This window comes from Drosophila rhopaloa, unplaced genomic scaffold (genome assembly GCF_018152115.1).
Source record: "Drosophila rhopaloa isolate 14029-0021.01 unplaced genomic scaffold, ASM1815211v1 contig_115, whole genome shotgun sequence".
Taxonomy (NCBI): Eukaryota; Metazoa; Arthropoda; class Insecta; order Diptera; family Drosophilidae; genus Drosophila; species Drosophila rhopaloa.
The window spans coordinates 7,403,412-7,426,578 of NW_025334990.1; the positions used below are offsets into that span (position 1 = coordinate 7,403,412).

Genomic DNA, 23,167 nt, shown 5'->3' on the forward strand with positions numbered 1-23,167 from the left:
TAACCAACACTGACTGCCGTAATTGCATTGTTTACCATTTGGACATTTTCTTTATTTCGCAATTATAACAAATTTTAAGGGAAATATAGGATCTAATAATGTCGGAGGACCATGGCAAGGACTACACGCTGGAAGCCGACTCTGAGCTGCGCTTCGAAATCGAACAGAAGGACGCCAAAGTCCTGGTATCCGTAAGTTCAGAAATCCCTGAACTTTTAAGAGATTCTTTAAATATTCTAATAATATTTTGTACCAGTTGGTCAATGGATTTGCGGAGATGTTCGGCACGGAGCTGGTAAAGAAAAAGAAGTACGAGTTCAGCGTGGGCGCCAAGGTGGCCATCTTCACATATCAGGGCTGTGTGCTGCACGTGTCCGGCAAAATGGACGTGTGCTACATCTCCAAAGAAACGCCGATGGTGCAGTACGTCAATTGCCACGCAGCTCTGGAGCAATTCCGGATGGAGGCCGAGGAGAAGGGCCGCCGCGGGCCCGTGGCCATGGTCGTTGGGCCTATGGACGTGGGAAAGAGCACGCTGTGCCGCATCCTGCTGAACTATGCGGTGCGCGTGGGTCGTCGGCCCCTGTACGCCGACTTGGATGTGGGCCAGGGCTCTATTGCCATTTCGGGCAGCGTGGCCACCATTCTCATTGAACGGCCTGCGAACGTCGAGGAGGGATTCGCCAAAACGGCTCCGCTTGTCTACCACTTTGGCCACAAGTCGCCCGGCGGAAACAGTGTGCTGTACAATGCTGTCGTCTCCAAGATGGCCGAGGTCACGCTGCAGTCTTTAAATAGCAACAAGCGAAGTGAGTGGATGAAAATTTTTTAGAATTGTTTTGGTTAGTTAAATTAATTTTGTTCAAGAAAAACTATTTTTAACAAGAAAGGAAAGCTAACTTCGGGCGGAGCCGAAGTTGATATACCCTTGCAGAATACTCTGTTATTATATTCTCCAAAATTATTCATATGATGCATTCTTAATACTCATAAAAAATCCCAACTTCCTAACTTTAAAAACACCAAAGTTATGGCATTTCCAATCGTTCAGTTATATGGCAGCTATAAGATATAGTCGGCCGATCCTTATGAAATTTGGTATGTCGGATTGATTGGCCAAAAATAAAACCCATAGAAAATCCCAACTTCTTAACTTTACAAACACCAAAGTTATGGCACTTCCGATCAATCAGTTATATGGCAGCTATAAGATATGGTCGGCCGATCCTTATGAAATTTGGTATGTCGGATTGATTGGCCAAAAATAAAACGCATAGAAAATCCCAACTTCTTATCTTTAAAAACACCAAAGTTATGGCTTTTCCGATCGTTCAGTTATATGGGAGCTATATGATATAGTCGCCCGATCCGGCTCGTTCCGACTTATATACTACCTGCAATAGAAAGACAACTTTTGAGAAAGTTTCAAGCAGATAGCTTTAAAACTGAGGGACTAGTTTGCGTAGAAACGGACGGACAGACGGACAGACGGACGGACAGACGGACGGACAGACGGACAGACGGACATGGCTAGATCGACTCTCCTGGTGATGCTGATCAAGAATATATATACTTTATAGGGTCGGAAATGTCTCCTTCACTGCGTTGCAAACTTTTGACTGAAATTATAATACCCTCTGCAAGGGTATAAAAAGACACTACTTTTAAATGTGGCAAATTCCTACTGAATTAACAATTAACTGGTTTGATGTTTCTGACTAAAACAGCTTATTCTATCTGAAAATACAATTTAGATGCCACAGAAATTCGCAGACTTATAAAGAATATTGTATTCTAAAACAGTAACTAATTTAAACTCCATATAATCTTTGTGACAACAAAATCCACTAATTTTAAAAGAATTGCACAATAAATATATACAATATCCTCTTTCTTTTGCAGCCAAAAGCTCCGGGATCATAGTCAACACCTGCGGCTGGGTAAAAGGATCCGGATATGCGCATCTGTTGCACGCTGCCAAGGCGTATGGAGCCTGTGCCATATTTGTCTTGGATCAGGAGCGCCTGTACAACGAGCTATTGCGGGATGTGCCCAAAGGTGTCAATGTGGTGCTGCTGCCCAAGAGCGGCGGGGTCGTGGAACGCAGCAAAGAACTGCGACATGAGGCACGAGATCAGCGCATCAAGGAATATTTCTACGGAAATTCAAGGGCACCATTTTATCCGTTCAGCTTCGAAGTGAAATTCCAGGACCTCAGACTGTACAAGATTGGAGCGCCCCCGCTGCCGGACTCCTGCATGCCCATTGGCATGAAAGCGGAGGACAACAAGACCAAGGTGGTGGCCGTCACTCCCACACCCGCCCTCATTCATCATGTCCTTGCACTCAGTTTTGCCGAATCCGTGGAGGATGAAGTGATTGGCACCAATGTCGCCGGCTTTTGTTGCGTGTAAGTTTTGGTGAATTAAAAACTGATTGTTTAAATTATTTATAATTTATTTTTGTGATTTTTAGAACCGAAGTAGACATGGAGAAGCAGGCAGTGATGTTGCTTTCCCCGCAGCCGCGACCCCTTCCACCTAACGCCCTGCTTTTGTGGTCGGAACTACAGTTCATGGACAACCACACATAACAGTTGTAGATACCTTCCTCTAGATGTAATTTAGGAGTTAAAAAATGAATTTTACGGTTTCAAAAAAATACAGATTTACGTGTACACAAAAATTTCTCATATATTTCGTAAACGATACCTCTTACTTTTAGCTCCAAAGTTGTAATTTATTTCTAAAATTATTTGGAAACTCGTTTGAATGGGACTATGTATAAGAAAATATACAATTTAAAAATCACAAAGTATATTAACAAAAGAAAATCAAAAAGCATGTATGTAAATATAACTTGTTTAGGAAACCATGCAAATATTTTCTGAGACTACGAATATTATAATACATATTCCCTATTTTGTCTATTTTATATAATAAAAAAGAACTAATGGAAAACTAGTTAACATAAAATACTTTTTATTTTTTTTATTTCAAATCGAAACTGTTTCTGTTTGATTAATTAAAGACCTATATTTTCTTCAGTGTTTTTTCCTAAATAGGTTTTGGGTCGGACCTAAATGAATAGAAATGGTGGGAACCATCGCTAGTGATTTATCCAAGTTCCTAACCAATATTATAATATTATAATATTGAATTTGAATATTACAGGTTTTATTTGTAATTGTTAAATGTTTTGCATATTAGAGATTTTATTTTCATGGCTTTAAACTAATCTTTAATGTCAGCTACATGTTATTAAACGGAACTACTAGTTAAACCCGCTGTAAAATGTGAGTTCTGGTATATTTTTAGCATTTCGTATGAGTTAAAATGGTTATATTTTAATGCATTCTTAGAAGCCACACCGATGGTAGCTTGCGTCTCTCTAGTGCGGTCACACTGTTCGAAAGAGCGAGACGAAAAACACGGCAACACGGCGAACGGAAAACTTAGTGAAAAGTAAATCAAATATTTACAAAACAAAGTAACCACAAAATGGCTACGCTCGGTCGAATTACGTGAGCCAAACAACAATTGGCGGCCAAACGGGCTGGATTAATGTACTTTTATCGGGCGTTAAACATTGATTCATAGGAATTTGGCGTGTTTTTCGTGTTTGTTGTGCAGCGTGCGAGCTGTTGTTGTCGTTGTTGTTGTGTAAATGTGTATCGAATGGATCTAAAAACAAAACAAGAGATTTCGGGCATCTAAATTTACGCCCTGCTTGAAAGACGTTCTGTTTTCCCCGTGTGTTGTGTGCGTGTGTCTGTTCTGTCTCCCTCCCTCTCCTTCTGTTGCCTTGTTGCTGCATTTTTCCAGCGGCAACTGCGTTTGTTTTGGTTGTCGTCGTGAAATTTTCCATTGGAAAGTGCAGCAGCGCCTTTTTTGGGGGTTGCACACACCGACAATCACCGGCTTGTTGCGCCGTGGAAGCGGCAAAAGGTGCCTTAATTACCAAGTCTCCTTATCATTTACAGTATTTCAATTTAGCAACCAGGTGGGTGGTTTCCAGGGGGAAGGGGTCATTCCCACACACAGTTGCACAATTGCTTATCACTCGCTACTTTACGACAACAACAATTTCTAGCACGCACACAAGCAACAAGGCGATCACACTGTTCAACAAAAGAATCGGAAATTCATACCTAAAGGAACAGCTACACAAATAAAATAACTTAAATAATTAACAATTAAATGCAACAAATTCTTAGAGCAAAGTGTTATTCATTCTTCCGCGCACTAAAAAAACTTAAACAAAACTGAATTTGAACCACGAAACAAATTTAAAAACAAACTAACAGAAAAGTGTTCTTATTTTAAACGCGTGGAAAAAAAACATTAAAAGCTACTTTTTTTTACATAAGTTATTTATTTTCTCTGCACTTCCAAAAATTCATTTAAAAGACAACTAGCAAATACGTACAAAAACGAAAATGCAAAAAACAAATATTAGTATTAGTATAACTTTGTTGAAACCCGAATCGTAACTGCCTGAAACAGATATTTTTAAGTAAAATATAATAGACAACAACTTTTCCATTTAAAGAGTAAATATCTGGAGCAGACTATATATTTAGAAAAAATCAAAACAAAACGAATGAGGCTTACGGAAAAACAAGTAATTGATTACAAAATAAAAAAAATAAGTAAAGTAGAAAATATATCTTTAACAGGCTAAAAAAACATAATTCCTAAAGAGGAAATATTAAATTCTATCGAGTTGTCTAAAAACTTTTAACACCTTTCAAAAAAAACTCTTAAAACAGTGTATTTAATTAACAACAAACAAAATTTTGTCTTGCGACTTGTTTTCAACCGTTTTCTCTCTTTTCCAATTGCAGTTTTTCCGAGTGATTATGTGCGCCTAACAAAAGACAAACGATCGGGTCGCGTCATATCTTATTTTTTTGCGCCAAATGTCTTAAAATTTCGGAGATTGTGCTTCCAAAATAAGATGGCTCTCGAGCCATACATAAAGTCAGCTGAAATCGAACCTCAATTGTGCCAAGTTATAGCAAATAATGAAGATGTGACAACGAAAGCGCCGAAATGCGCGACATTTAACAGGGGAGTGGGATGGCGACCTGTGCTGATCGGCTTTCTACTGATTTGCTTTGGCATCTCAAACAGTTGGCAATACAAAAATGGTAAGTTCTGTACTTTCATTTCGAACAAAGGGCATCGTTTTTGCCAAAGGAATTGAAAAGTATTTGATGGCATTTCGATTAATTTGAGAAGTGGCGGGGGAGTGAGTTCAAAACCACAGGAATAGAAAGGGTGTAAAAGGAATAGGGCTGTGATATCTTTCTCCTTCACTCCGCTCAAAGGCTTTCGTTTACAGGTATCATCCGATGTGGTTAACCAATAACAGCAAAAGAAATTCCGCGAAACAATTCGATTTTTTTTTACCAATTATTATTTATTATTTAAATTTAATTAATTTTGTAATTATTTACAAATGGTGTTTTACGAAAGTTCGAAAGCAATATGTTCATTCTTTTAAACGTTTATATACCGGAGTTTTGACTCTTTCGAGTGTCTACTGTATTCGTTTGTTTATGTGGTTTTAACTGCACTTTTGAGCTTCCCTCGTCCGCCCCGCCCCTTCGTTTTTGCCCACTCCTTTTACCGCTTTGCGTTTTCCTTTAAGCTCTTTTTCGTGTTGTCAAAGCCCAAAGGCTGACAATTTCTCGGCGCAATGCTTTTATGAATAAACAACTACTACTTATTTAGACTGTAGTACGCACTCAACTTGATTGCACTGCGCATAATTTAGTACCCCCTTCTTCGTGGCTCCTCCAAACACTTTTCCGACTAGATGCGACGCTAATGAGCTGAAAAAAGCAGCTCACTAATAATTCAGCAGTTGTAATATGGCAAAGTTGCCCGGTAATTGCCGGCATATTTCAAATGCACAAAGCATTGACCCAGGCACAAAAAATCATGCACACAGAAAAATTAATGGTGAATATTGTACAATGTACAATACAAAAATGGATAAATTTATTTATATTCTTGCTTTAACATATTAGGACCAGAAGACTTAAAATTTGTAATTTTCAGTTTTATGTAAAAAATTAATCAGTCTGCTAGCGAACTTGCCTATTAAATGAAAAAATCACTTGAGAATTATAAGCCTTGAAGAAGTAGTCTTTCGGTCTTACTAGTATTAAAATGGCTCCACCCTAATGATTTTGGCTTTTTTTTTTGTCAGTGTGGCTTATAATAAGGCACAAAGAGCTGAATTGGAAGGGGCCTCTACGGGTCAAGTCAATATGGAAATAGCAAATGGACAAAGGCCCGTCCAAACATCGTTAAGCCCCCAAAAAAAGGGGACCCTCGAGTGTTTGGCCGAAAGATAAGCCTCCGCTTTTTCGCCCCCTCCTTCAGTTGCAATCCGGAGTTTCGAAGTCCGTAGTCTGTAGTCCGTAGTTGGGAGTACTCCAGCATGCATTGGGGCGCCCACAAAGCAAGTGCCGCTGCCCCGAAAAGGAAGCCAAAAACTTAAATTTGTCGAGCCGGGTGAAAAAAAAGCGCATCAAATATGTACACAAAGCTCCGGGAAAAACCATCTCTCCATCTTTCCTGACTCTCTTTCGTTATGTGTGCGTTGTGTGGGTGGTTGGGTGGGTGCTTACTTTCTTTAACACTTTGACGCGCGCACAAAGTGTTTTTTGCCTGCGTTGATTTGCTCCTCTTTCCCACTCTGCTTGCAAAAAACCCACGCTTCCCATCCACCCACTTCTTTAAACCTTGTTCTTTTTTGCAGCTACTGACGTTTTTGCCGCTGTCATTCCGTGTGAGGGGATCCCTCCCCTTTCTTTTTCGTCCTTTTACGTCAGAGCTCGACGCTATTTGCTTTAGCTTCTATTTACTACGCCGTAGTACGCCAGTTTAGTAGTAATGGGAGCACTTCAAAGGCGACGGCGCCTTTGACGCCACATCCACCGCCCACCGCCGGCATCCTGCCATCCTTTGCATCCCCGCGGGACACTCGACATTTCACTGTTGTTGACATTGATTTTGATTTCATTTATGTGTGCACCACGTTCCACTTTCCACGAGCGCTGACATTGGCTTAGTATGCCTGTCAACACTTGCGACACTTTATCTTTCTTCTCGGGAATTATCAAGGGACCATTATCTGCTACTATCTGCAAATTGTCCAATTAAAAATGCATAACACAATTAACTATTAACCAGCTTAGTAGAAGTAGTTAGAGGCTTCATTTTCAAGCTTACTTTACATATTGTAAGGGTATAAATTATAATTTAAATCATATAAGCCTTTAATTAAACGAATTGTTAATATGACCCTAAGCTGGCTTAAATGTTCTGTAATTTAAATAAATTCTATTTATTATAGTCACTTTAGGCATTGTTATAGTCATACTCCCTCTTGAGAACTGCAACGAAAACAGTCCTAAATTAATACTTCTGCTGAAAACCGGCACAATAAAGCGTCCGAACGCATAGCAAACACAATTGGGCTTTAACTAACCCAATCATCCTGGGACCCATCTGCATTCCGTATGCAAACTGCTAAAACCAAAGACAAACTCTCGGTCCGCCGGCACAAATGTATCACTTTGCAATTTAAACAATAATGTTGTGGTGTGGTCTGTCCGAAATGGATGTGTGCGTTTGTGTAATGCATCTGTGTTGGCCAGCAGATTGGTTGCAATGCAGCAGCAGCAGCAGTATCAACATCAACATCATCATCGCATCATCCTCATCAACGCCGCCGCCCTCCTCTGGCCGCTGATTTGTGTGGGCGGCTTGGCCTGGCACTGACCTCTGTCCTGGGTGGAAATGTTTCTGTGTTTTCACGGAGAAAAATGCATCATTATTTACCATTTAAATGAAATTGATAGATTGAGGAATGGAAACTGAAGATAGAGGTTATTTATCTCTTGAAACATTTTATTTCCAAGCCTTGGTTTTGTTTAGTATCATGTATTGGCGGCATCTTGTAGGTAAACTGGGAAACTAAACTTATACGTTTTAATAGAATTTTTTAAAAATATAGCCTAGTAGGTTCACAAGTTTGTAAAAAGATTATCTCAAAACTTTTTAAATAAGGAAGCATCAACTTATATCATATATACAATTTTGTTCTCTGTGCAAATGCGTAATCGGCTTTGGCATTGCCAGCAAATTGGCTACCATATCCAGCGTGGTCTGCATATGCAAATATGCAACTGCCACAAAAGGCAACAACAACAGCAATGCTACCCGTCCAACGGCTTTTGGCCATCTTCTTCATCCTCTTGCGGGACGCTTATCACTTATCGTAATCTTGTAATTACGTGTGTTCCACAAATGTTAATTGCAAAAGGGAAACGTCGATAGGCTAAAGGCATTCCCAGCTGGCCCTCCATCTCGATTCCCTCGCACTTCGCACACCACTCATCTGGTTTAAACGAGTTGTTCCCATGGCAAATCATTAATTTTACGATTGTGTTTATTTTTTGAGGGATTGTTTAATAGCACATAAAACTTTATTTATAATTTTGACGACTAATTCATTAGGGATATCAACATTTAAGATGTATTTTGTGCATGCATGGCCACAATCAACAGGAAATACAATTCAATTGCTTGTGAAAATAAAATAACTTCGAAATTAAATATTTAATATAAAATTTGGAAGTCTTGTCTAATATTGGAACGAAAATCAGCGAAAATTTGATTTGTCTGCAGCCAAAACTTAATGTTAGAATAAGCAACCGCAAAAAAAATTGATTTTCCCAACCAAACCATTACATTAATCAGTCCAGAATGAAATCGCTACTCACTTGCAGACTCATGAGCAATTCGATATCTGTCAGAAGGTCAACCCCAAGAATTAACAACCTGCATACGATTTTTCATCATGGTGGTATTTTATTATCATCATAATACCACTCCTTAATCACCAGGTGATGAAATAGGCGAAGTAAATCAATTACTATTTAGGAAGTCCCCTTTTACAAATACTTCAGTGGTTATCGAGTAATGACAAAAGAATTTGATTAGTAATGCCAAGATAAAAACATTATTGACTTGATTTTCCTTTATAGTGTCAGAGTTAGAAAAGCCATCATGTGCTTCTCACCAGCTGCTCGTAAAGTGCTTATAAAATTATACGACTATAATTTACCCAACAAGTTGCCAATTTAAAGGCCTAAAACATGTCAGCAAGTAATTAAATTTCTATGCCGATTTGCATATCTAAAGGCGCGCAGGCAACCCTGTTAGCCTGTGCATTGGTATACGTGTGTATCTGTGTGTATGGGCCACTTAACATAGCCGTTGGCTTTGGCCAACTAACGAACTGAACGAGAAACCGAAATAAAAACAAGGGGACTCGACTCCGGGAGCCTTTAGTGATGGACGATATATTTTGAAGACTTTAATCAGTTTACTGGATGCACTTGTTGAAATCTTATCAAATTCGATAGTTAACAGATTGTTTTACGTTTTCAAAATCTTTAATTGATCAATCATAATCTGATTTTGAACTTAAAACATTTTTGTTCTCATTTCGAACTGACTAAATCAGTACTTAAGTCCATCTTCAGGATTTAAATAATGGTACAAATGGTCTAGTTTTGTAACGGAAACTACGCCATGCTTTTTTTTATAAATGTCTAATATATAAAAAGATAACTAAGTAAAAATATTTTTTTCTTTATTTAGAAATCTTTAAAAAATGAAATATAGGATGTGCCACATTATAATCACTAGGGTTTTAAAATCGGTTTGAAAGGCGTCTAAAAGCAAGCAACAAGGTATTTATAATTAGGAACTTCTATATTATATTCTTGACTATCTTCGACGTGCTTTTTATAACTGGATACTTTGAGATACATAAATAGGTGACTTTAAATCCCTAGTGATAACTGTTGCACCCAATGTAATTAAAAAGCGATCGTGGTTTTCCAAAAGTTTTAGAAAAGGCGTCTCAAACCCACAACTGAAATCGAGATAACCGATAGTTTGTGATGCGCCGAAGTTACCCATCGCTAGGCAGCATCTTGGCCATGTCTCCCTTGCTAACAAGCTCCCAAAACCTGGCCCTTCTTCCGCTCCCGCTGATGATGTCTACCTTCCAGCCGGAGTTGTTGCTGGTTCTGCCAGCCCTGTTGTTGTTGTTGCTTCAACTGCTTTAAATGTCCGGGCGTTCGTGCGTTGCCTGCAACGCAGCAGAGCAGCGCATAAACATGCACATCGTTAAGAGACGAGACCGGGCTCAGACCCAGCCCCAAATCATGGCCCAGACCCTTTTGGGCCCCCCTCCCTCAATCCCCGGTCCCCTGACCCGCCGCCACTTGTGACTCGTTTCCAAGCCGGTCATTTAGAGGCCAGGCCCAGCATGCCTTCCACCACATATCCGTACAATCAACAAACCTGGCCAGAAATGTTTTCCTCTTTTTTTCTTTTCTTTTTCTCTTTTTTTTTTTTGGCTTGTTTTGGCCTTTTGACTGCTCTTTGTTTTCGTGTAATTGTTCTGACTGCCGTTCTTGTTTACGTTTCATTGGCTCCCGAGTTTCTTTTTTTTTCGGGCTAAAGATCTCCTCTCCATATGGTCGAATCTCGGGTTTCGTTATCTAATATTGCTGGGAGGAAACATTAATTCGCAGCTCGTTGGCAGATCCTTCTTCTTCACTTCTTCATAGTCCAACAGTCTCCGCTCGACGGACTGCTAATTTATTTCACTCTTGTACCTCGTTCGCTTCCTATCTAGAAAAAACCAATTTAAAGTTTATTTATGGCTTTTATTATTTTATACCCCCTATATTTGGCATTTTTCCTGTTGCTCTTTTTTTTTCGTGTTTGCAGCTGCCATCGACTGGCGTTTGTCAATTTTTAACCTGTTGTGCATACTAATTTGTCGGGAGCGGTTTTTTTTTCGTATTTGATTTTCCATCTTACTGTCCCTGGAGAGAATCTCTTCTCCATAATTTAAGTGACACTTTGGATGATTTGTGGCCCAAGCGAAAACGCCTCTGCTGATTTTTTAATTAACTTTTGTCGAACGATAAATTAAGGCTGTTTAAATATTTATTGTCTGGGTTCTTCTTTTTTTATCAAATCCTTTAACTTTGCCAATCAAAACTTCGTAGACTGGCCGCCAAAAAATATTCTCTGGCTAACGCATAAATAAAATCACGAAAACGAATTCCAACCATCCCCGAGATTCATCAACATCATTAGTTATAGGTCGAAAACCCGACTGAAACCAGAAAACCACAGAAACTAATTTATCACACAGATGGTTCATGCTTTGTTTTAATGGTTTTTGATCGACAAAAGGGAAGAGTTCGATAACGCAAATCCAAAAAAATCGACCAATACGTCTGACAAACGAATAAAATTCCACGTTCTTGGTGGGGAAACTTTGAATGGGATTTTGTTTAGCCGAAAGCAGTAATAAGGCAATGTAAATTGTTTATCAAGTCGTTGCCATAAATTCATATAAAACTGCAATGCAAAATTAAACTGCAACGCCAACGCAACAAAAACGAGCAGCTAGTTAAGTAAACAAAAAATGATATATAAACAACACTCAGAAAAAAAATTATATTAAGGAGTCAAGTTTATTTGCTCGTAAATAACATTTTAAACTATGTTCTTATTGGTTGTTGGTATATTTTTGTACTAAATTAAAATGGATAATTTTGTATACTTTTTAATAAGTTAAGGCTGAATACATTCTTCATTTTACAAGCTTACTAGAACTTAAATGGGTATGGGGTTTGTTGGGAAAAGCGTTTGTGGGAGAGGCACAAACAAATCATTGAAGCCAATGCGAGTGCGTGCGTTTAAATCTATCAATAGGCACATTTGTAATTGCTACAATGGGCGGGCAATTCCGGTTGGGGCCAATGGCATATCATTGGGAATCATCGGCCAGAGGGCCGGGGTTATTGCAGGGCACATCGGGAGCAACTACAAATCATTCTCTAATGTGTTGATACACAAATTGTTCGCCGCTTGTGTTTAATTTCTCTCTTATGGCCCAAGCATGCTAATTAACAGCAAACGAGGGAGATACCAGCGGCATCCGCTCCTTTCTCTTTCTCGGCAACTTCCTCTTTATATCTGCACGGCTCATTCACACACGATGTTGGCCATTAAGAGACGAGGCTGTGGTATGCAATGCCGTGCCATCTTAATAATGACATTTATTTGTAACGTGTTAAGATACTAAATTGCCCCGGCCACATGCAACAGGCGGCATATAACCATAACTGTGAGCGATTCATCTCCATCGGCATGTCACTCTTGAATACCTGGACAAAAGCATATGAATATATATTATATATGCCTGTCGAGTTGTGGTTTGTCCTCATCTTCCGACGGAGTCTTGGTAATTTTCAACAATTTGCAACCATTTTTGTGCAGCAACAGCAACTACGGCAAGAAAAGCGATAACAATTTCCATGACTCGAGCTTATTACCTTTGGTATGCGTAATAACTTTGGTGCTGCACACGAGTTACACTGGTTAAAAAGATTTCTAAATCCACGCGCAACATTTTTTTAAAGATTGTAAATGTACAATAATATAATAATCTGAAGTAAATTAAAAGATTAAAAGATTTAAACTTCTTTAAAAGCAACCAAAGAAGATATTGTATAACTTTAATAACTATGAATTTAACAATCTTTATTTTAAACTACCTAATTAAAATTTTTACAAATATTTTAGTAGCTCCATCTCTAACTACACCCAAAAAACCAAACTACCTAAAAAGTTTTCGAAATGACCTAAATGTTAGAAACAGTGGCCTATAAAATAAAATTTTACCAAATAAACAAGTTTATTTAGTAAACCAGTGATACAATCTGTTAAATTTGACAATTAATCTTAAATTTCATAATCAACCTTAAATTTCCTTTGTGGCTTCTAAATTCTATAACTTGTTGGCCAGTGTGTCTTCACTCCGGAACTTGGACACCTCCTCCGATCCAGTTCAGCAATCAACCGCAGCTGCCGAGGTGCGTGTGAGTGTTTTCCTCCGCTGGATCTTGGCAATTGTTATAATTTGCCACATATTGAAATTGAATTGCCGGGGTTTTGCGATGGTGTTTGTGCTTGCATGTATCACTCACTCGCTCACCTTCACGGTAAATGCAGTTGCGCGCTTGACTAATTTTGCATTCAAGCCTGCACTGGGCGCAAACAGCTTATTTAGCCAGGTGCGTTGATGTGTGGCTGCTCCCACAAGTTTCCGTTTCCACTTGGCCATTCGATTGGCTGTTGACAGGCGGCTATTTGACTCCCTGATTCTGAAAGGACCTAGTTGAGGGGGCTGAAAATATTGATTGGATGTTGATTTCAGGAACTGAAAAGGTTGTATCCAGTCAGGTAGTCGGAAAATTTGTATTTTGAGAGCTATTTTACACAAATTGTAGTTTTTGTAAACGATCCTAAGTTTGAAATGGCTCAATAACTAAAAACTATGATTTAATAAAGCTCCTTCAACGAAAAAAGTAAAGCAAACAATCCTGACTTAGGTATATCCCCTTAAATGGAAGATATATAAATTTCGCTTATGACACCTTCTTTGACAACGGACAGGCGGTTAATATGCATAGGAAGGTGTCAAGTCGAACTCAACTCAATCCACTCGAAGCGAGACAAAAAACACGTTTTGCGACTAAGTCGCGCATTTAAATACAAAAGAGCAGATTCGACGCTTAAAACAAATCAGCTAACAGTAAATAACCTGTTGCGTTTGCGCCATTAATGTCGAACTTCATTATGCTGATATACGAGCTGTGGCAGGGAGCATAAAGCAAAATTCGGCCCAAAAAAGCAGAACTGTAGGATATCCCTATAGTAATTTTACACCAGTAGACAACAACTTCATTATCACATAAGCTCCGATTACATGCGTGCCATAGAGTCCAAAAACAAAATCTTTAAAACAAAAGGGAGAAGAAGAGGGAACGAACAACAATGCAAACATAATCATTATCCAGATTACGGCCAAATTTATCGAAAGACACAGACTCCGAGTGCTTAACGAGCCCAAAAGATGCCTTCATGGCTTGATTTTTAAACCTGCACTGGGAGAAAACAAGGTACTATTTTTGAAGTAAACTCCATTTTAAATAATCTTCTTTTAAGACTTTATTAAAAGGTGTTATTATCAATCGTATGGTTAAAACCAGGCTCAAATTTATTATTAGTGTTCTAAGAAACCCTTGTTGAACTGTCAATATATTTAAAAGAAAACGTTGATTGATAATAATAATTTAGATTTATTTATACTTCTTTAATAGTTTAACTTAAATCTCAAACTAGTCTTAAACCGATGCTAACTATTAATTAGATTTTGTTCTCTGTAAAGATATCTCTACTTTCTGCTGTGGAATAGCTTAGCTTGTTTTGGGACTCGGCTTGTTTGCTCTCCTCGTTTTCCAGAGTTACCTGCGCTACCTGAGTTCCCCCAGCTGTTCACCAACTTGGACTACGCTACTGGCCAGCCCATGAGTTTGTACCGCTCCCTTCCTATCGAAATCTTGAGTTTGGACTGGGGTGTTGTGTTTGGGTTTTCGGTTTTTTTTTCTGGGCTGTGCCCACAAAACGCCTCGAGGCAGTCGCACTCGCCACACAACAAGCGTTTTATGGCCAAATCCAAAGCCAAAGCTCGTTTGTGTATCTGGCTTTGTCCCTAAACAAAAACCCAAACAAGACAACAACGGCGAGCGTAAAGAATTTGTATAAATAAAAGCGTGTAGGGGGTAACAAGCGAGTATAATAATTAAAATGGAATCAGACGGCCAGAGAAATAACCTTTGTAGAGGAGGATTGAGGTGCTCCCTCAAGAAACACCAAAATTCCATTAAAAATGCTAAATTTGTCAACTGAATGCGAACATTGTTGCCGATTTATTTGCATGTGAAAAGCAAAATCTCGACTACAAATCAGCCAAAGTATGTATAAAATGCAAAGCCATTTCCAACTAGTTTGGATACTTGGACTTGCTCTCTACGGTTGTCAAACTATTGTTATGCTAAATGTGGTAATCATAAATTTATCTCAAATTAGCATGGCAAATATTTCGGATTTTCCAAAAACCATAATATTTGGCAAGACTAAATTTACACTTTTATTGAAATGGTTTGTCTTATACACTTGGAATAATGGCGACAACCAATTTACTATAAAATTCCTAAAAACTTCGTAATGATAATACATAAATGCACTCAATACTGTAATAAATTAAATTAAAAGAAATAAACTTTAGTTAAAAGATTACAATTGTAATTAAAACATTATAAACAAAAACCGTTTAAAGTAAACGCGAATTTCTTGTGGCTTTAAAGATGACTCGAGTACTTGGTAATGAATTCATAATGTATGCATGCGTTTAATATTTGCCATCATCGGTGACAGAGCAATTAGTTAGCCAGCACTTTCCTTGGGCCTGCATAAATCTAAAATTGATTTATAAATTACCGTCTGGCCATTGCAACAGCCACAACACCGGGCTAAGGCGAAAAAGTAAATGGCAATAAAATATCAATTTGCAAAACTTGACCATCGGTTGGAGGCAACAAAGCCGTCCGTCGCCGGTCCTTTTGGCCAAGTGATGGAGATGGAGATGCAGATGTTGGGGCCAAGGCAAGGGGCCAATTGAAAAGGTGATTTGTTTGCAGCGAGCTGGCTGCTTCTCCTGGTTGGCAATTTACTTTTACAACACCCAAGAAACGGCGCGGGATAATTTATGCTGTAATTTATAACCAGATAGCCGGGCTCGTTGCCAACATTTCCATACATGGCCCAGACTTTGGACCGCATGTGGCAATTAACCAAAAGTAAATCTCGATGTCAGTTTGGCGCTGTAGAAATTTCAATTTCAATTCGAATTCACTTCAATCAGTGTGCAAATACTTGGGCCGCGGCAGCCAGTTCAATAATTCAATATAAATCAATTCCATCTGCCATGCGGTGCTAATGGCCACAAGTGGAGTAGTCGCAGTCGTCTCAATTGGCAGTCGCTGCTTCTGTAGGTATTTGTTCCTCTTTTATTTTTCAGTTTTTTTTTTCCCCATTCCCCATGGCCCTCGAACTTGTAGTTGCTTTATTTGTACATGTGTACAAATTTTTATTTTGCACAAATGTTTGCTTCTGACAGCTTCTGCGGGGCAAGAAAGGAAGGATGGCAGGAAGGTAGGAGGGAAGGAAGGGGGGAATCTGGAAGTGTGTGTTCTCGAGGACGCCCGACTTGCTGGCAACTAATTGAATGTCAATTTGTTTGTTGCCTCGCTCTCCCAACTGGATGCTACTCATTTCGTATGCCTGTCAGGCAGCGACAGTCCGCTCAAGACTCCATCTGCATTAACATATTGCCTTTTACAAAACCCAATATTGAACTTGCATTATAGGCCGTGCAGTGCAATCACTGCAGACAGACAGATATTACCTCTCCCCATATTTATTTAGCCAACTTATTTATCGCAGTGGACAACTTACCCTCGCTTTGCTTTTTTAAATAGGCAAATATTTGGGCAGCCGGGTGGGTTGTCTTTGTTTGCCATATGCCTGTTATCTGTATCTGTTCTAGACCCTGCGGCGGAATTAAAAATTTAATTAAAATAAACCACAACTTGCGCGGAACGGATGGCATTAAGTTGTTATTGAAAAACTGGGCGGTGACAACTTTGTTTGCAGTCTACGAAACGGAATTAATTTGGCAGTGCAAAACAACAAACATTTCGTACACTCATACCAAAATTAACCCTAAAAACAAGAAATTCGCCTTATTTTTGACTTCAAAGGCATCGCACCTTAAATTTTAGGGTAAAATTTTCTAAAATTAAGGGCGTTCCTTTCTAAAATCTAAGGCAAAGAGCCCTAAAAACAAGAAAAACTTTTCTAAAAAATAGAAAAATATTTCTTAAATGTAGGGTATTTTTTCTAAAAATTAGAAAAAATGTGCCTACATTCATCATGATGTAATTTTTCATTCAGGATTATATGTACATATATGATTTTTAAGCACTTCGCTTTTCATTCAGAAAAGTCACCAATTTTGTATTAGTATTGCACTAATGAATGAATTGCCAAATATCGATTTCAACTGTAATTCTATGGGGAAGAGACAGAGAAATTAGTACAATTATGATTTATTTCAGTTCTTACATATAAAATCCGATAAGTATCTTATCCGAAAAAACTTTTAATTTTATTCGTCCGTCGGTGGGATTCGAACCCAGGTCTCCCGCGCGTGAGTTCAAAGACATTGAATGGAGCCACGGTCGCGCGCGAAGAGCGCATGGCAAACCAAAGACTTTATGATGGGGCGTTTGCAAAGAATATTAGGTTAAAAAAGTTTTTAGAACTCGTTAAGTCGCAACTGTGAAAGTCGAAATATTTAAAATACATTTTCTAAGATGATATTTCATATGACAAAAAATATTTTAATTACTTTTCCATTAAGGGTAAAACCTTTAGTCGTTCTAAGCATTACTCTTCATCTGTGATTATAACACAAGTAAAAAAAGAAAAAAAGAAAGATGTCGGCAGCTGAAATTGAACTTGCGGTGCTTAGATTTCTGGTCAGACGTTCTAACCCCTAGGCTACTCAGACAGGGTTAGAACAATTTTATGGTCATTTTAGAAAATGTTTCCTATGTTATAGAAAATATTTCTATATTTTGGGATTAATTTCTATTTTTTAGAAAATATTTCTATATTTAAGAAAATATTTCTATATTTAAGAAAATATTTCTATATGTAAGAAAGCGTTTCTATTTTTTAGGGTTATCGAATTTTTAAGGTTAATTTGAGAAAATTTTTCTATTTTTTAGGGTAAATAATTTTTTAGGGCAGAATTTCTAATTTGAAGAAAAAAATTTATAACAAGAAAGGAAAGCTAACTTCGGGCGGAGCCGAAGTTGATATACCCTTGCAGAATACTCTGTAAATTATATTCTCCAAAATTATTCATATGATGCATTCTTAATACTCATAAAAAATCCGAACTTCCTAACTTTAACAACAACAAAGTTATGGCATTTCCAATCGTTCAGTTATATGGCAGCTATAGGATATAGTCGGCCGATCCTTATGAAATTTGATAGGTCGGATTGATTGGCCAAAAATAAAATCCATAGAAAATCCCAACTTCCTAACTTTAACAACAACAAAGTTATGGCATTTCCAATCGTTCAGTTATATGGCAGCTATAGGATATAGTCGGCCGATTCTTATGAAATTTGGTAGGTCGGATTGATTGGCCAAAAATAAAATCCATAGAAAATCCCAACTTCCTAACTTTACAAACACCAAAGTTATGGCATTTCCGATCAATCAGTTATATGGCAGCTATAGGATATAGTCGGCCGATCCTTATGAAATTTGGTGGGTCGGATTGATTGGCCAAATATAAAACCCATAGAAAATCCCAACTTTCTAACTTTACAAACACCAAAGTTATGGCATTTCCGATCAATCAGTTATATGGCAGCTATAGGATATAGTCGGCCGATCCTTATGAAATTTGGTAGGTCGGATTGATTGGCCAAATATAAAACCCATAGAAAATCCCAACTTTCTAACTTTACAAACACCAAAGTTATGGCATTTCCGATCAATCAGTTATATGGCAGCTATAGGATATAGTCGGCCGATCCTTATGAAATTTGGTAGGTCGGATTGATTGGCCAAATATAAAACCCATAGAAAATCCCAACTTCCTAACTTCACAAACACGAAAGTTATGGCATTTCCGATCAATCAGTTATATGGCAGCTATAGGATATAGTCGGCCGATCCCGGCCGTTCCGACTTATATACTGCGTGCAAAGGAAAGAAGGGTGTGTGCAAAGTTTCAATCCGATAGCTTTAAAACTGAGAGACTAGTTTGCGTAGAAACAGACAGACGGACAGACGGACAGACGGACATGGCTATATCAACTCAGGAGGTGATCCTGATCAAGAATATATATACTTTATAGGGTCGGAGATGTCTCCTTCACTGCGTTGCACACTTTTGACCAAAATTATAATACCCTCTGCAAGGGTATAAAAATAAGTACCATTTTTACTAAAATATAGAAATTCTTTCTTGGATTTAGGGTGTGTTCAGTTTATGGCGACAATTTCTACATTTGAGAAACACTTTCTTGATTTAAGAAAAATTTTCTTGTTTTGAGAAAAAAATTTCTTGAAAATAGAAATCTTTTCTTGGATTTAGAAAAAATAAAGTTTTAGGGCGAATTTCTAAAATTTAGGGTTAATTTTGCTATGAGTGTAGTTACATAGGATATTACCGACATTTAATAGCTTTATTTTCCTTTGAGATAATTGATTCAGCGGGATTTAAAAACTTCCCTTTCTTTATACGCAGAATTATCTTTGAACAGATAATAAAAAAACAAAAAAGACTGATTAGTAGATTTTTGTTTACATTCAAACAACTTATGGACAAAACAAGAAAGGAAAGCTAACTTCGGGCGGAGCCGAAGTTGATATACCCTTGCAGAATACTCTGTAAATTATATTTTCCAAAATTATTCATATGATGCATTCTTAATACTCATAAAAAATCCCAACTTCGTAACTTTAAAAACACCAAAGTTATGGCATTTCCGATCAATCAGTTATATGGCAGCTATAGGATATAGTCGGTCGATCCTTATGAAGTTTGGTAGGTCGGATTGATTGGCCAAAAATAAAACCCATAGAAAATCCCAACTTCCTAACTTTACAAACACCAAAGTTATGGCATTTCCGATCAATCAGTTATATGGCAGCTATAGGATATAGTCGGCCGATCCTTATAAAATTTGGTACGTCAAATTGATTGGCCAAATACAAAACACATAGAAAATCCCAACATCCTAACTTTACAAACACCAAAGTTGTGGCATTTCCGATCGTTCAGTTATATGGCAGCTATACTATATAGTCGGCCGATCCTTATAAAATTTGGTACGTCAAATTGATTGGCCAAATGTAAAACCCATAGAAAATCCCAACTTCCTAACTTTAAAAACACCAAAGTTATGGCATTTCCGATCGTTCAGTTATATGGCAGCTATAGGATATAGTCGGCCGATCCCGGCCGTTCCGACTTATATACTGCGTGCAAAGGAAAGAAGGCTGTGTGCAAAGTTTCAATTCGATAGCTTTAAAACTGAGAGACTAGTTTGCGTAGAAACAGACAGACGGACAGACGGACAGACGGACAGACAGACGGACAGACGGACAGACGGACAGACGGACATGGCTATATCAACTCAGGAGGTGATCCTGATCAAGAATATATATACTTTATATGGTCGGAGATGTCTCCTTCACTGCGTTGCACACTTTTGACCAAAATTATAATACCCTCTGCAAGGGTATAAAAACAAAAAGATTACGTTTGTTACGTTCTGTAGCGCATTTTCTATGGTAAAATGCAATCGATACGCTTTAATATACCGTTTAAATGGGGGAACACATTTAACTGGTGTCACTTATTTAAACAAAATATTATTTATTATTATTTGAATTCAGTAATGGGATCTTTCAATAATGTCGTACAGGCTTGTTAGCATTTTGATATCACTGTGCATACTCGTATATACCGTGAATATAATGAGCCCGCTCTCAGCTGGCTGCAAATTAATTTAAATTATCAAGCTGGCGCGCAAGAATATTAAATTTTCAAGTTTTACTCTGCAAGTACATGGCTTACCTCTCCCCCCTCGAATCCCCGCCCCCATTTGGGAGCCCTGGTTCGCTGGCAATGCAATTCATAGCCAGCGAGGCACACAGCCCCGCAATCTTGATGGGCAACACTTGAGTGCAGCAACTACAACTACTACACAACTATGCTCGTGTACGGCGGACGAACGAGGCATATTGCCATAAAATTAACGGATGCTGGGCGGATGAGGCTGTGGACCAGGGGGAGTGGGCGGGGGCGGGGGCGGGACGGGGGCAGGGGCAGGGTTGGTGGGGCAGCCAGAGCTGCAGAAAATATTAACACGATATTTTCCAACCGAGATTGCTGCAGCGTTGGAGGCTGCTGATCCACTGGAAAAAAGAAAGAAAAAAAATTTCTGTTAAATTTAATTTAGATATTATTCAATCAATATCTTGTGTTTTAATATTTTTAGAGTTTTAGTATTATATTATAGTTTTTATAATTTAATTAATATATCAATATGGATAAAAGCCTCTAGCCAAGCCTGAATTTCTGAAAATTTCGGTTTCTTGATGTATGTAAATTGGTGGTTGTGTAATTGAGCACAATTTGGGGGGGTACCTGCATTGAAAAAATATTTTTATTCTATTTATTTATTCGATTGATAAAAATGAAAGTCAAAATTTAAATTAAAGCTCACCTTGGTTCGCACTTATTTTTTTGTCAGTGTGCTTTTGCTGCTGGTGGTGCTGGTGCTTCTGCTGATTTTTCTGCTGCTGCTGCTGCTGTTCCTCTGACCAACCCACATCGTTATCATAATATGAATGGTGGTGGCCCCAGTCGTGCCGTCGCTGGCTGAGTGGGCGGGGCTGGGGCAGGGGCGGCGTGTTGAGGGGGCGGGGCCGCCTCCATTTTCTACCTTCCACCTCAGCTTGATTATGAGTGAGTGCGCCAGCCATGAGAACAGAACATAACAGAACCGAACAGTACAGAACAGAAACATTGAGCATGGTCATGTGCTTGTCAGAGCCATTCCCCTCCAGCTGCCATCCTGCTGACATGGGGGTACAGTGTTTCCTCGACAGCCCAACCCCCCACAAGGCGAAGCGGCCAACCAGCAACCCTGTGCATCCTGCCATTGCTGATAATGATGCAGCACTTTATTCGCTGACTAGGCTTGTATCCTCCTGACTGCCGCTGCTGCGCTTGCATTTCGCTCTCGCCATCGTTGTCACGTATTTGGCACAAGTATTTAATTAGGAAGTGCTTACGTGTAAGCGCTTTAAGTAAGCACTCGTACATTAGTTTTTTTCTTCGTTTAAATCAGTAAAAAAAAATTGAATTGGTACACAAAAAATGTTATAAAGAAAGGTGCTAACTGAGAATTTTCTACCAGTTTTATTATAACGGTTTAATTGGATGCCATATAAATTCTAAAACATGCTAACAAGCTTTAAACTTTTGACCAGACTTTCATGAAATTTTGTTGGCAACTAATTTAATTTGAAATGGCTTTGGTGGTGAGCAAACTTTATACGTATTTAAATTAGGTCAAACTAAAATTGCCGCATCAAAAGAGAGATTACAAAAAGGGTTGAAAAAATGTTAAGGCATATATGTATAACTAAATAAGTCCAATAAAAAAACTGATTAGAAGTTAAAAACTAAAATTTTCTTTATAAATAATTAAATAGTTTATTCTATAGAGAAGTTATTCTATCTATAAAAGAAAAGTGCTCTCAGAATTAGCCTTAGAAACTATTATTCCCCCACGAAAGCCATTGCTATATAATTTTCTTCTTGAAATGATAATTGGCGCAGTTGATAGACCATTCCACAAGCCATAACAATTCTTAGATATGCCGAGAAGCACTCAGCGGCTCTTGTTGAAATTGAAGTTCGTCTTCCTTGACTCGAAATTGATGCAAATTTCTATGGCCCGAAGGCTGACGGGCGGTTAAGAACCCCATCGCAAGGCAGCAGCAACTGACCTCTCCACACCTCAAATAAACTGAGGCCCCCATTCCGAAGTTAACGACGACGATTTGCTTTTGGGCCACTGTCATTTCCAGAGCCCAATCTCATTCAGAGAGCTCTTGGCCCACTCGAGTCTTTGGCCCCTTAACCCTCGAGCGACTAACCAATGAGCTGAAGAAATATTCTCAAAAAAAGAAAAGGAACGCCTCCGCCTCCGATTTGGCTGATAGATGTACCTTGTTCTGACTCCAACTGCGACTCCTCCGACTCTTTGGAACTGCATCCCGGCATCTTTGTGGCATAGAGTTTGCTGCATGTCTGCGTCTTTTCCATGTTGTGTCGTCTTTCTGCTGGTGTGTTTTTTCCGTTTTCTGTTTTCTGTTGGGGGCACAGCACGTTTTCCGTTTGGAAAAGATAACAAACCCAATCGTTTGTGCAACATTTTCAACAGTTTTGGCACGATTCCTACCACAACGCTTCTGCTTTGCCTCGCCTCTCGCTCTCTCTTTCCTTTGTCAGCCTGCCATCTCTTTCTGCGTGGCACCAA

The 23,167-nt window shown here is 38.6% G+C and overlaps 3 protein-coding genes across 5 annotated transcripts in view; 2 read left to right on the plus strand and 1 right to left on the minus strand.

Moving 5' to 3' along the window:
- The first annotated feature begins 3 nt into the window (after positions 1 to 3).
- Positions 4 to 2,685, plus strand: LOC108052922 (protein CLP1 homolog). Its single transcript, XM_017135467.2, has 4 exons — positions 4 to 191; positions 257 to 809; positions 1,903 to 2,410; positions 2,476 to 2,685. The coding sequence occupies exons 1-4, from the start codon at positions 99 to 101 to the stop codon at positions 2,591 to 2,593; spliced, it is 1,272 nt and encodes a 423-aa protein (XP_016990956.1). The 5' UTR covers positions 4 to 98; the 3' UTR covers positions 2,594 to 2,685.
- Positions 2,686 to 3,378: 693 nt separating this feature from the next.
- Positions 3,379 to 23,167, plus strand: part of LOC108040295 (low-density lipoprotein receptor-related protein 6) — a 35,954-nt gene continuing 16,165 nt past the window's right edge. The window contains exons 1-2 of one of the 3 annotated variants that reach the window (XM_044456520.1): positions 3,379 to 3,464; positions 4,847 to 5,152. In XM_044456520.1, the coding sequence (XP_044312455.1) occupies positions 4,960 to 5,152 (193 nt within the window). In that variant the 5' untranslated portion in view covers positions 3,379 to 3,464; positions 4,847 to 4,959. Of the gene's footprint in view, positions 3,465 to 3,553; positions 3,948 to 4,429; positions 4,624 to 4,846; positions 5,153 to 23,167 lie in introns of those variants that run through there. The other 2 variants (XM_044456521.1, XM_044456519.1) reach the window with 2 other exon arrangements.
- LOC123036949 lies at positions 7,009 to 9,098 on the minus strand (the record flags this gene model as incomplete). The annotated part of the gene is given in 7 exon segments (XM_044456522.1): positions 7,009 to 8,607; positions 8,667 to 8,726; positions 8,728 to 8,789; positions 8,792 to 8,858; positions 8,860 to 8,893; positions 8,896 to 8,974; positions 8,976 to 9,098. Coding segments are annotated over 7 exon segments (483 nt in total), but the record flags the coding sequence as incomplete, so codon positions are not given.